At 43.5% G+C, this 14133-nt stretch overlaps 1 protein-coding gene across 3 annotated transcripts in view; it reads right to left on the bottom strand.

Annotated features, from left to right (window-relative positions):
• lrp4 (low density lipoprotein receptor-related protein 4) overlaps window positions 1-14133 on the bottom strand; it is a 161737-nt gene that overhangs the window by 10519 nt on the left and 137085 nt on the right. For 2 of the 3 annotated variants that reach the window (XM_050046201.1, XM_050046218.1), the window contains exons 16-34: window positions 13189-13314; window positions 12116-12324; window positions 11806-11887; window positions 11586-11691; window positions 11290-11491; window positions 10905-11094; window positions 9277-9408; window positions 8672-8812; window positions 8501-8587; window positions 8233-8404; window positions 7836-7998; window positions 6840-7065; window positions 6037-6340; window positions 5609-5827; window positions 5364-5498; window positions 4986-5094; window positions 4492-4684; window positions 1984-2097; window positions 583-694 (exon numbers count right to left, since the gene is read on the bottom strand). In XM_050046201.1, the coding sequence (XP_049902158.1) occupies window positions 583-694; window positions 1984-2097; window positions 4492-4684; window positions 4986-5094; window positions 5364-5498; window positions 5609-5827; window positions 6037-6340; window positions 6840-7065; window positions 7836-7998; window positions 8233-8404; window positions 8501-8587; window positions 8672-8812; window positions 9277-9408; window positions 10905-11094; window positions 11290-11491; window positions 11586-11691; window positions 11806-11887; window positions 12116-12324; window positions 13189-13314 (3022 nt within the window). The remainder of the gene's footprint in view (window positions 1-582; window positions 695-1983; window positions 2098-4491; window positions 4685-4985; window positions 5095-5363; window positions 5499-5608; window positions 5828-6036; window positions 6341-6839; window positions 7066-7835; window positions 7999-8232; window positions 8405-8500; window positions 8588-8671; window positions 8813-9276; window positions 9409-10904; window positions 11095-11289; window positions 11492-11585; window positions 11692-11805; window positions 11888-12115; window positions 12325-13188; window positions 13315-14133) is intronic. The other variant, XM_050046209.1, reaches the window with a different exon arrangement.

The raw sequence follows: 14133 nt of genomic DNA, 5'->3' as shown, positions 1-14133 counted from the left end.
AGCACTCAATATTTTATCTGGGCAAGAACAAGCAACTTCACTTCTCCAATTATTGCTATTTCTTATAAAGTAGTTCTTCAAATTAGATAAACAAAGTTGAAAAGAAGCACTCAAAACAGAAAACCTGGCAGCATCTTGTCTCAGACGACGTGCTGCTGTCTGAAATTGTTTAAAAAACAAGAGTCATGCGTGGAATTTTAAAGCAGTGATGCCAACGTGCTTGGCAGAAGAACAAGTGTTGGTGTTTCTCAGAGGGATAATGTGGAAGTACTCAAGATGCATTTATGGTGTTAAGTTATTAATTACATTTTTGAAACATTTAAGTAAATAACCACTTCAAAAGGGAGCTTTCCTGTTAAAAGTACTTTTTAGGATGGAGGGTGCACACATCCAAAAAACTTTTGCAGGCCCTGGATCAAAGTCAGAGTCAGACAGGAGATCTGCTGCTGTGTGATGGTGATTTGACAATAGCTGACAAAGATCTGTTGCATCAGTAAAATTGCTGGGAGCTTTTAATACAGTGTGTGGATCTCCTGTCTGATACTCAAAAAAACACTTCTTCAAATGGACAAAGCGACGTACTTGACAGGTGAGGGTCCTGCGTGTGGGGTGTCTGTTGGAGCTTTGGGGATCTTGTTAGGGACCGGAGTGCTGCTGGTTCCTCTGGCAGGAGAGGTGGGGATGTAACCTGAAACTGATCAACACATGCACATTAGAACCTGAGTGTGCTGGACCATAAACCCCCTCATCTCCATTGCTTTGAGTTCTTCTCAGAGCCAAGCATCTACCAATAACACTGGACACACTACATTTTGTTAGTTACTTTGGTTCTTCCATCATCCACCACTTCCTCTACTGTGGATTCTAACTGCACAGAACTTACAGCCTCAAAACAATAGTGCTTTTTTCTTCCTGTTTTGATAGCGCAGTGGTTGAGGCACTTTCTCTGTGCTGTGAATCAAGCCTTTATTTTCCAGGGAGATCACACCAGGTGGCAGACAGAATTGCACCATGAAAGTGAGGCTTATAGGGAGCCAATCTAAATGCAGATGACGTCGTTATTACATAGCCATTATATTGTGAAATCAACATTTACTTCATAACGATATGTTAAAGCAAAAATTTAAAAAGCAGGACTTCTACAGATACCTGCAAGTTAGGGACTGCTTCAGTAAAAAAATTCAAAGCTTAAAGATAATGAACACCGTCTTATTACTAGATTTTTCAAATGCATACATAATTGGACATACTCAAAAGTTAGTTTCGAAACTGTGCGTAAGTATTTAAATTTCAAAGAATCATTCAACAAAATATATTAAACAAAAATGGGAGAAAGAATCGGACATACTAATAACAGAGGAGGACTGGACAGAGATATGTGCAGACTCAAGGTCCCTGAGGGAGTTTGGTTGGAAAAACCTTGTGCGATTCTTTATCACCTCTTGACTAACAGCGTGCGAACAGGCCTACAGAGCCGGGACTTTTGTTGGAGGCTGTGTGGAACCACACTGGCCAATCATAATCATGTTTTCTGGGCCCAAAAATACAACCATATTGGCGAGAGATTGCAGCTGAGATTCATGAGATAGTTGGGATGGATTTAGTCAACTCATCTGCTGCATTATACTTAGGAAAAACACCTGAAACTGTCCCACACAAAGATAAAAAGTTAATGAAGATACTTTTGGCAAGTAGCAGGAAAGCATTAACTCGAAAATGGTTGTAAGTTGATCCTCCAGCACTGGCCCAATGTGTGGGGATTATAAATGAAACATACTGTGTGGAAAGATTTGGTTTTATTTTAAGGCTTGAGGTGGGAAAAGTACAAAACACTGGGGGAAATGGATTCTGCATAAAGGCCGTTGAGAAAAGTGTGACACTCTATGCCAGGAGGTAAATAAAAAATTTACTGTGATTTGACCTGCCCATGACAAGTTAGCAAAATACACAATAATACACTGTACAATCACATTGGTCACTCACTGGTGGAGCAGGGTCGCCCGTCTGGCTCATCAGGACAGGCACACACAAAACTGTTGGTCTTGGCGAAGCAGAGGTGAGTGCAGCCGCCATTATTCACCCCACAGAGGTTGGTACCTGAATGACAGGAGAGGGAACATTCACAGGTGGCACCAAACAGTCTGAGTGGCTTCTTTGAAATCAGTGAGTGTTTCCTCCTTTAGTTTGGTTCATTTCATTTGGTGAGAACAAAGAAATTTGAGTTTGCAACACTATTGTGACAGCAGAAAATGAAGGTCCCGGCCCTCTTTATGAGAACTGTGATGCAGTTTGTTACAAAACAATAAACAACTCACACTCATTACCAGAGGCTACTCCAAGTAAAATACTTTTTCTATTTATCAAATGACATAAAAGAAGGTCAGATAAATCCTTCATGTTTAGCTAATTACCCTGAGAACAACTGGAATCAGATTTCCTTTGACCACCCTGCAGCAAAAATCTTAATCATGCCAGAGGAAAGGTTACTAAACAAGCTTTTTGAGAATCCTTGGGACTTCTAATTAAAAGTGCTGATTCACTTTCTCTGGGAGACAAAGAAAGTGAAACTAATTTCATTTAGGGCTGCAATTAACAATTGTTTTAATTATCGATTAATCTGACCATAATTTTCTCGACTAGTCGATTAATTATTGTGTCAATGTATCTGACAAACAGTCAAACAGTCCAAAGCTATTCAGTTTATTATCACGTATAACAAAGAAACACATCAAACTCTCATGTGGGAAGCATAAAACTAGCAAATGTTTGGCCTTTTCACTTAAAATCCTACTAAAATGATTATTTGAATATCAAAATAGTTGCCAATTAATTTTCTGTTGATTGATGACTTTAATAATCCACTAACTGCTGCAGCTATAATTTGATCGGGTTCATTTTTGTTTTGATTTTATTGTCTGCATGTACACAGATATTCTTGAAAACAGATTATTAAACCTCTTTACACAACCTTCATTTTACAACATATCTCGTTCACACTAGAATTTAATAACGACCCCAAACGTTCGCCGGTGTTAGCCGTCCTCTGCCGCCTCACCTCGTCAGAAAGGGAGCAAAGTTTACAGGTTAACGTTACCTTTTTCAAAACACCTACTGAGGATCTCATCACTGTTAACTCCCCGTCAATATAAGGACTGAAAAACGCAGTGAACAATTTTTATAGACGTGTGCCTTCTATAGCATTAACATGGAAAAGCACCCAGAGACCCAGAGAATATTGGGCATACACAATTACATACACAATCAAAGACAAACAACAATGGTTTCCATGTATCTGGGGCCCATTTATAAGATATCTTAGGGGCAAAGATTTATCTTGTATGTTGGACATGACGGAGGAAGCATAATCACAACCTCTGCATTAAAACTTACTTACTTAAACTTGTTGTGTCCAAAGTAAGCGTAATACACAGTATGCAATGAAGGACTTGTATAGGTGTCTGTCAGACAGAACCCCCAATGTAAATTATTATTTTTCTTTTTCTTTGCAATTTTCTTTTTCATTTAATATTATCATTTGTATATATGTGTGTGTGTGTGTGTGTGTGTGTGTTACAGTTTTTCAATTTGCTTTAAAACAGCTTGTCACCATGTATGTATTCATACATTCATACTTGAAGTGGTGCAGCAGTGCTAAGTTTAAGCGGAGACAATAACAAAACGGTAATATGCCGCTGCTGTTATTGTTTCTGGCGCATGCTTTTTCTTTTTTTTACTTTTTATTTCCTTTAAACAGTTACTTGTACAGCATGTAAGCATGTTACATGACAAGGCCATCAATGTCTTTAAGAAGGTTTCCAGCGCATGCTTATTACACAAAGCAAACATAGGCATGCACAAATTTAGATTCATTCGTTTCCTAAACGCTGATATAAGCTGTTTTACATGTCCATGTGGATACAAAGTGACCAGTAATCTGACAACTCTGCACCTTAGGGATTTCAAAATTTGGTTTTTGTGACCCAAAACACTGATTGGAAGAGGAAATGTATTCTGTGGTGCTGTTATGAAAGGAGGCTGACAAAAATCATTTAGTCTAACATTAACAAGGGTCACAGATATTCATGAGACCTATGGATTGCAAAGCAACATCTGATGCTTGTGCACTCTTACAGTGTAACGTTTTCAACTCATGCTAATCAGTAGAAGTTATACTGACAGACCAATCAGATGACCACGCAGTACAGAGTGACTGAATATGAACATTCTGGATCAAATTTGTGTAATTTCTTGAGCTTTATGATGACTTTAATGCATTTTCAACTAAGGTATGTGTTGTCTTGATATCAGGTTATTGACTAGACTTGTGACCTGCTCTGCACCCGTGTTCATCGCCTGATTTATTCCACGCTCTGCTGCTTAAGCACTTCACTAGCCAAACACTTTGAGCATCAGAGTCCTCACAGATAACCATAGTGAAGTCTTTAATTTCCCCTGTGTCATCTGGATGTGTCAGAAGAAGAGCCTCCTTACCTGTCTGCCTGTGAGGTGACACCACTATGATGTCCATGAGGCCCTCCACGTTGGCCAGCACCGTTTCCTTGTTGCGGCCGGTGTGTTTATCCACCCGCTGGATGGACTTTGTCTGCCAGTCCGTCCAGTAGATCCAGCGGTCTTGCTGCGAGAGTCGGGAGAAAGGAGTTAGAGGGGAGGACACCGGCTTCAACTGGGGAAACGAGGGAGAAGAAGAGAGGAGAGGAAAAACACAGACAAGGAGAAGGGGCATGGGAGGAAGAAAGGGAAGGGAAACGGGGAGGAAGAAAAATGAGGGTCAGAGTGGAAGAGAAGTAGAAGAAATGGTTAAGTCGAATGAGTTCAGCATGAGTGGGAGGACGGAGAGACGACCAGTGAGAGTCACACGGTGAGCCGATGAGTGAAAGAGAGCAGGTGAGTGGAGGAGGCAGCCAAGAGGAAGGGGTCAGCCCAGTGATTGACAGCTGAGGGTGAGGAGGGATGGGGAGGGGTACCTGTGTGAGGGCGAACGGGTGGGACACGGGACTGACGAGGACCTGGCGCAGTTTCCCATTCAGGTCCGAACTTTCAATCCTGTCCAGGTGGGCGTCCACCCAGAAGATCCTGCAGAAAACATCACAGATTAATAAACACACTTATCTCTGTAAATACATTGAACATGCCTTCTGACTGCTGTGAAAACAAGAGATTAAACGCCCTGTTTAAGGACAAGGACAAAAAGATTGAAAACCATACACTTATCTCAACAAACAAATATCTGAATGCTAATCACTGCACCAACGTGCCGCCCAATCCAATTTGTTTTACAAGGCTACTGTTTGTTAAAAAGCCAGACAGATAGCTCCTTCCATAAACATGCTTCCCTCTCTGACCTTCGTGTGTCGTAGTCCAGTGTGAGCCCGTTGGGCCAGCCCAGATCGGTGTTGATCAGAACCTTTCGGTCCGAGCCGTCCAGGTGAGATCTCTCAATCTTTGCAATGTGACCCCAGTCAGTCCAGAACAGGAAACTGCAGAGCAGAAGCGAAACTGGTGAGGAGACTCTTTATTGTGCAAAGGTTAAAAAACAACCATGAGAAACATCCCGACTAAAACTCCTCACTTAAGACTCCCTCCTTACCCTTTGCTTGGGAACACTGCAATCGCACGGGGTTCATCCAGACTGTTGTTGACCAGGACTTTGCGGCTCGTTCCATCCAGGCGGGCCACCTCGATGGTGTTGCGCCCGGTGTCGGTCCAGTACATGTTCCTGGCCACCCAGTCTACAGCCAGCCCGTCTGTGGTCTTCAGGCCCTGGCTGATCACCGTCTCCATGCCGCTGCCATCCAAGTTCGCACGCCTATGGAAGAAAGTAAAATTAATGCTGGTAATACTATCTCTCAAAGTAGTAATGTCAAGCATGGCAAACTTTATCGTGAATCTGTACTTGTTTCCATTATCTACTGTGTTTCTAAATCATCATTAAATAATCATCATAATTAATGTAATGAAAGCTATAACAGACATGACAAGTGGAAGTTTGCATGTAGACACTGTTCGTGTTCGCACCGTATAACATCCAGGGTGACATCGGTGTAGTAAAGCTTTCCGTCCACGCTGTCGTAATCCAGTGAGATGACGTTGTGTAGCTCGGGCACCGGTACATGCACATCTGTGTGGTCATTGGTGTCGAGGGAGATTCTGCGCACGCTGACGCGGTTGGAGAACAGCAGGAACGACTCCGGGGAGTCGTCACATGACCTGCCGTCTCCCTTGAGCAGGATGCCGGTGGGACAGGCGCAGGACGTGCCGTTGGGACGGGGCAGGCACAGGTGGGTGCAGCCGCCGTTCCTCCTGCCACACTTATTGAAACCTGGAGAGGACAGAGACAGGAGGAGTGATGCAAAGAAACACAGACACCCTGCCGAAACAGAATGTGCGTGTACTCGAAGATGATTTCAAATGTTTCGAGGCAACACATAATTACTTGTCAATCACCAGGTGAGCTGCACATTATACAATCATCAGAAGCTAATTTGGGATCATCATGTAAGGAAATAGAGGAGGAGTGTAACACAGGCTGCTGAGCAATCTGAGAAATTCAGTAAGCTGTTTGATCAGCTGTGAAACTGCAAAAATCTACAAACAAACAGAATCCATTGTGTCGAGGAGGTCAAGAGATATTGACTAGGAGATGGAAATTAAGGAAATAAGTAGTATAAATAGATGAAAACACGCAGAGCTATTTTAATTGAACCAGTCACACAGCAGACTGTCACTTGTGAACTAATTGGTGTTGAGTCAAACGACGACACAGCGTTTTATTATAAGCATAAATATTCTTTCATTCATACGATGGTCCTCAGACTCACCCAGAGGCCTCTCCCTGTCCACAGCCTGGATGTCCATCAGGCCCGGCAGGTTGGCTCGCACCGTGATGGTATTGGTCCCCGTGTTCTTGTCAGCTCTCTGGATGCTGCGGCTCTGCCAGTCAGTCCAGTAGATGTGGGAGCCCAGCAGGGTTAAACCGTACGGGTGCTGGACTGGAGTCACGAGGGTGTGGCGATTCTGCCCGTTCAGGTCGGCTGCCTCGATGCGCTGGAGAGGACCAGAGAAAAGAGAGGGATTATCACCGTGACTCCATTAATGTCTGATGCCCTTCGTCTTAATGCATTTACATTTGAGTCAATTACTGTTTCGCCGTTTAACCTTTAAATCTCCACTAATTTCTACAGACTTTAATCGTCTTTATATGCCTTGTCTGTTTTTAATTAAGTTGGTACATCATTATGAACGGTCCAAAATTGTTTTACTACTCTTGCATGCGTTAATTTCATTCTCTTGTCACTCACTGTGAGGCCCTTGTCTAAAAAGTGCTATACAGATATGGATTATTATCATTTTGAACAGTTCCTCTGATCCACAGTGACCTGCACTGAGTGTAACAGCAGAATACAGTCACATTCTGGGTACATCAACATTACAAGTCCTTAAAGGGGCTCTATTCAAAATTCAGAGTGGATGGCTTTCTGGATAAGGTTCCTAACTTGGAGGAGGCTGAGCCAAAAGCTAGCAGCTAACATTGCTAACTCCAAACAATGCTGACTTCATGTGTCTATCGCGTTTACATACTGAGTCCAAAACTTTCGTCCGTCATTAAAACTTTCAGAACAGGTTTGATTTTCTGCTTTTATCTCATCGGTCAGAGTCTTTAGAGACATTTGACCGAGAATCAGTGAAGAAAATGTGGCGATGGGACACAGCCGCGACAAGACAGAGGAACGGGGCACACAGAATCATTTCATAACTCAGACAGATGATTTTTGAGGTGAAAGTTCACGTGAGTGTCATGAGGAGTGGCTGCTGACCTCAGTGTGAGCGTCAGCCCACAGTAACTGTGAGCCAGCCATGTCGATGGCCAGGCCGTTGGGCCAGCCCAGGTTGTTGCTGATGAGGACCAGGCGGTCTGAACCATCCATCGCAGAGCGCTCCAGCTTTGCATGCTCGCCCCAGTCTGTCCAGTACATATAACTGGAAGGAGAGAGGGACACAGAGGTCAAAGGTCTGACAGACTGAAACTAGGACAGAGATATACTGATGAGAAAATGTTAGTTCATGAGAGCAAAGAGCATAGATTAGACAAGTAGTTTGCACAACAAATCCTAAACAATTAGTAGTGGTAATAATCAGTGAAGTGAAAGTCACAGGTCAAGATCCAGTTTCATCTCTACCAGAGTCAAAGCTGTCAAGCTATAGCAGCCTCACCCCATCTCATGGTAGAGGGCGATGGCTCGAGGGCTGTCCAGGCTTTGCCAGACGAGAACTTTCCTCATGGAGCCGTCGAGGTTGGCAACCTCAATGCGGTTGGTTCCTGTGTCTGTCCAGTAGATCTTCCTGCCAACAGCATCCACCGCCAGGCCATCAGTCGTCACCAACCCTGCAGAGAGACACAGAGAGAGCAGCAGAGATGGAGTCACGACATTCTGACTGGGTGGATTTACACAGTATCGTAGACGTGAGCCCTCCTCCTCACCTGTAGATATGATGTCTTCTTGTTCTTTTCCGGTGATGCTGGACCGGCTGATTTTCTTCAGCGTGCTGTCAGACCAGTAGACTTTTCCTGCAGGAGGCGCCACATACACGTGTAAGGACTCGCGTCTAACTTTCAAACAGGCACTTTAAAACTTTGAGAAGACACACAAACCTTCTTTGGGGTCGACCCCGATGGCGATGGTGTTTTTCATGGAGCTGTTGACAGCCAGAACCACGTCGGCAAAGTAGGGGATATCCAGAGACACCATCCTGATGTCCGTTCTCCGTGCAAAGATCAGGAAGCTGCTCATCCCTGCACACACACACACACACACACACACATCACAGCACCTTCAAGTGAGAATACAAAGGGGGCTGACATGCTTTTATCTTCCTGGAAGCAAAGGTTTTTAACGTAAGTCTTTGAACTCCTCACTGTTTTGGGTTCAGTTTTCTTCAGATATTTTTCAAGGACTTTGTCACTTCTGTTGTTTTTTAAAATTTGTAGTTCATTCTGAGATAAAAACATTCAAATTTTTGGAACTACATGTCCCCTCATGTCTTTGGTGATGCTAAAACTAAGTATAATGTTGGCTTGGAGGTCAACAAGTTGCAGTATATGTGCAATTTTTAGCGTTCATGTCTTTGTATCATGATTAATCTGCACCATGAAGATCATTAGCATTATTAGCTACACCCAGTTACTGTTACTGTAAACATAGGTGAACAGACAACAGTAACTGGATTATTTTTGACACTGAAGACGAAGTATCGTACCAGGCGTGCAGGTCTTCCCATCTGTCTGCAGGTTGATCCCAGTGGGACAGGCACAGCTGGAGGCTTTGGGAGCAGGAGCCAGGAGACAGAGGTGGCTGCAGCCTCCATTATTCACCGCACACGGGTTTCGCACTACAGATGGAGACACACACAACAACTCAACTCACCCACTTGTTCTACTTTCTCGGTTGGCTTTGAGGCGAGGGATGGAGAGGGAATGGGAAAAACTGGGGCAAAGAAAACAGAAACACACAACTTCCCTTAAGGGAACATAGGAAAGCCCCACACATCAGTGAGATCAGTGAGGTTTCAGTTTGGTATGAGCGCCTGAGGCTCTCTGGCCTCTCAGCCAGTGATCTGGGTTCAGTTTACCTGTAATCCTCTCAGTGTCAGCAGAGACACAGGATCTGAGCTCTGAGGACAGGCGGCAAAAATCAGAAGAGTGACAGGAGGAGATCTTTATCCTTGTCACAAGAGACTATAAGTCCAACAAGACACCTAAAGTTTAGTGACTCAGTTCTCATTTTTATAGTTCATATCTTTGTACTGAGGCACACTGGATTTGAAATGAAATAATGACTATGAGTTTGAAGTGTGTGAAGTGAACTGAAGTGTTTATGGAGGTGATCACAGGTGAGCAACATATGGAAAACATTTCTGACCAATGTAAAGATTTAAATTGTGATTATTTTCTGCAAACTACACTCGAGGCCTGCATTGGTTAAATTAAACATGATATGTTTGTACTAAACATAACTACAAGCTTATTTCCTCATGGGAAAAACAGATTTTTACATTTGACTGACTAAACCTTTACTGCTGTGAACTTTGGCCTCTTAAGCTAACACTAAAAGGACAGGCTGCTTCGTAGCTCAGGACCCTGGAGGCCCATTCGTCAAGCTTGGGCTGAAATGACACTAATGATCGACTGGCTGGAGATCTTACGCCTGTCATGTCTAAAATCCAGCCCGGGGGCTAATTGTGGCCCACAGACTTGTATTTAACAGCTCTCGGATTGTCTTTCAAAATACACTATATCAGTGGGTCTCAAATGTTCTGTGACGCAAATCCAGGTGTGCCGTGGGGTTTTGTGATAACCAGGCATTATTATTGCAACATTCAGCTGGGCCTATACAAAAAGTTAGGAATGAATTTTTAATTGACTGTATCACTATGGTGTGCACAGCCATTTCCTTACTACAGAAGCAAACAAATTAAAATAAAACTTTCACTGGGAACCTATTTGTCGCCGTTCACCTGTAGGTATTATAAGTGCGTGACTCATCACCCTATCTTACATTATTTCCCGTTTAAGTGGGTGTGTTATTGGTGCTTCGATGTAATTTCACAAAATTTAAAATTAATTCTTGAATCATTTTGTTAATAAATATTTCATGAGTAATAGTTGTCAAATATTTACGTAGTGATAAGAGCGATAACACACGTGATAGAAGCTACTGTGCACAGACATAAATAGAGGTGTGCCTTGAGATCGTGGCTTGCCCTTTGGTGTGCCTTGGCCACAAAACGTTTGAAAACCACTGTACTATTTAAGTAACACAACATTGGTTAATCAAAACTATCAGCTGTATATGTATGCTTCAGTCTTGCTCTAAACGCACACAGACCTGTCTCTCGGTGCCGGTGAAACATGTGAATGTCCATGAGGTTCTCTAGGTTTTCTGCCAGTGTGTGCCGTCCTAAGCCGGTGAGCTTGTCAGCGCTCTGGATGCTCTTGGACTGCCAGTCTGTCCAGTACAGCTTGTCCTCGTGTACAGTCAGGCCAAAGGGATGAGGCAGCTGGCTGCCAATCAAAACCTGAATGCACAAACAGAGGGAGAGCTCCGGTGAGATCTGTGAACATTCCTAAACATCTGCTAACAGTGTTTACACATAAACAGAAAAACCTGAAAGCAAATCTATTTTAAAGAATTTCTCAAACACATCAGAATAAATACAGTAACACTGTGAGAACAAAAATGAAAGCATTATAGCTATAAAAACAGCCTTTACCTGTCGATCAGAACCATCAAAGTTGCCAAATTCAATAGTCTTCATGCCAGCGTCGGCCCAGTACAGGCGTTGGGTCGCGTAGTCAATGGCGAGCCCGTTGGGCCACGTCAGATTAGATGAAATGATGACGATGCGGCTGGAAGCGTCCATTCCTGCACGCTCGATCTTTGGGTTGGCACCCCAGTCTGTCCAGTACATAAAACTATGGAGAAAGAATAAAACAAATGAGAAGGACTGAGTGTGTCATGCAAGCTCAAGTTTATATGTTACTTTTTATAAATTTAAAATCATCTCACCCTCCGATCGGATCAACTACTATGTCTCTGGGTCGGTCCAGGTTCTCCCAGATCAGGACAGTCCGCATGCTGCCATCAGCATTAGACACCTCGATACGATCTGTACCTGAAAAACCCAAGACATGACGTGACTGGCTGAAATCCCTGAGCACACACTGCTGTGCAGGCGACTGCATGTAAGTATCAGAAATATGATGTTATGTGAAATAAAGCTGTTTACCAGCATCGGTCCAGTAGAGCTTGTTGGTCACCCAGTCAATCGCCAAACCTGCTGGGCTCTCCAGACTGGTGTCCACCACCACCTGGGAAAACAGGGACAACAGAGATTTTAATTCCACCAGTTCTAGTTTCAATCAGACGCTACACCTACATTATCTTGTACAGAGACCAGATGTTGCACTTTCACATCCGCCCCAGCAGATGGCAGTATTGCATAAACTAAAATCCTGCTGCTCCCCTTTGTAAAGTCCAGGACAGACGAGAAATGACAGATCACTGTGGGGTTCAGTCAGACTGTACATGTCACTGACCTCCTGCTTGGTGCCATTCCACAGTGCTCTGTTAATGGAGTCGGTGGTGACGTCCGTCCAGTAGATGTAGCCGTCTTTGTCGTCCCAGTCCAGTGCCACAGCGTTGCGCACGTCAGCCAGAGGAATGACGTCATCGGACATGTCCTCTGTGTCGAAGCTGATTCGTCGGATGTCCGTCCTTCGGGCAAAAAGCAGGAACTTGTCAAGACCTGATTAAAGACCAAAGGTCTTCTGTCAGTCTTCTAGGTTTAACAGTGGGGTCAACAGTGAACACAGCAAAACAGCACTGACACACAGACAGCTATCAGCCTCACCACACTGACTGAATAATATCTGAAAACATAACCCTCCTCTGATATAATTATCTAGAATAACGGCAGTAAAAGAAATGTCTGCATGACTACAGGGTGTGTAAATGTCACATAATTCTATTTCAAGCAATGCAACTGTCACAGGTTGCAAGAGAAAAAAGGATTCATTAAAACTTTGCCAAAATCAAGTCAATATTTTAGTGCAGCACTTCTTTAGCGGCACTGAACCGGAACATGTAATTGAACTTGTTCCATTGGATAAATTTCACTTTACTGAATGTCATGTAAATTTAGTTTCCTATTACAGCCGACACCTTGAGACTGATCAGGAAGATTAACAGCGTGTTACAGGATTATCTTGACACTGACACTCAGTGACTGACTTACTGACACTGACAGTTCAGTCAATAAGAAGTGCAGACACTTCCTAAACTACTGCTGAGGGTTTGTCTTTAAACTTTATGAGCCACAGGAAGAGATTGAGACCATGTGGCAGACGATAAGAGGTGACATTAAACTTTTTTTTTTCCTAATAAAAATTCATTAAAAAATAGTGAATTCAGCCACCTGGACACAAACGTAGTTGTGGGTGTCTTGTAGTAACCGCTTACAATTAAAGAAAATATCGAACTATATTCAAATGCATTCAATAAAACTGGTAACTGGCTAAAACTGTTGTTATTGTTTCATAAATATTTAACCAACTTAATTCATTAACTTAATTATGCCACAAACTACAGTTCCAGATGTTGAGGGTCTCACCGTTGGCACAGTTGTTGTGGTCCACCTTCTTGAAGCCGGTGGGACAGGCGCAGGTGTGCGTCTTGTTGCTGGGGAGACACAGGTGGCTGCAGCCTCCGTTGTTGGTGCCACAGCGGTTTCTGCCTCCTGCAGGAGAGACGGACACACACAGCTCAGGGTGTGATGATGGACTGTGTGCGTAGAGACATTTTAATATATTCAAATTAATAATATTTGGTACCCAACCAGGACCTTGGCTGCATGCCCTCCACTCTCTCTCTCTCAAGTTCCCCGTCTGCCTCTTTAATGCTTTGATATGAGGACGCAGTGATTCTTCACAACACAGTGATACCTGTTTCATGCATGGCCAGTGTCTCTAGAAATATCGTGAGGAACGTCAAATGCAGGTTGTAAAAAACAGAGGCTTTTGTTTTCTTCCAGGTTTTTAAGGTTCAAAACATGAGGGAACGAAATTCGGTACCCAGGTCCAGCAGCGTACGGAATGAATGACATTTTAAGATAGACCTATAACAAATAAGTGAATAACCTAAAAGCCTATCATCAATAGAACACATAGTTAAAAAACAAAGCAGCATGTATTATAGTGCATAACAGTGCATCAACAGCTGCATGCAGTCGCAGCAGTACAAAGTGCAGAGGACAGACTTTAAGCCAGAGTGTTCATAAGCCTCACAGCCTCTGGGAAGAAGCTGCACTTTAGCCTCATTGCTGTTTTAGAGCAGGGATGTCAAATATACGGCCCGGGGGCATCAGTGGCTTAGTGGTAGAGCAGGCGCCCCATACACAAGGCTGTTGCCGCAGCGACCCGGGTTCGACTCCAGCCTGTGGCCCTTTGCTGCATGTCACTCCCTCTCTCTCTCTCCCCCTTCACGCTTCTCTGTCCTATCCATTAAAGGCTAAAAATGCCCCCCCCCCCCAAAAAAAAAAAAAAAAAAAAGAAAGGAT

Source organism: Epinephelus moara, chromosome 1 (assembly GCF_006386435.1).
Source record: "Epinephelus moara isolate mb chromosome 1, YSFRI_EMoa_1.0, whole genome shotgun sequence".
Classification (NCBI taxonomy): Eukaryota; Metazoa; Chordata; class Actinopteri; order Perciformes; family Serranidae; genus Epinephelus; species Epinephelus moara.
The sequence above is the reverse complement of the archived record's forward strand: the minus strand, read 5'-3'. Positions and strand labels throughout refer to the sequence as shown.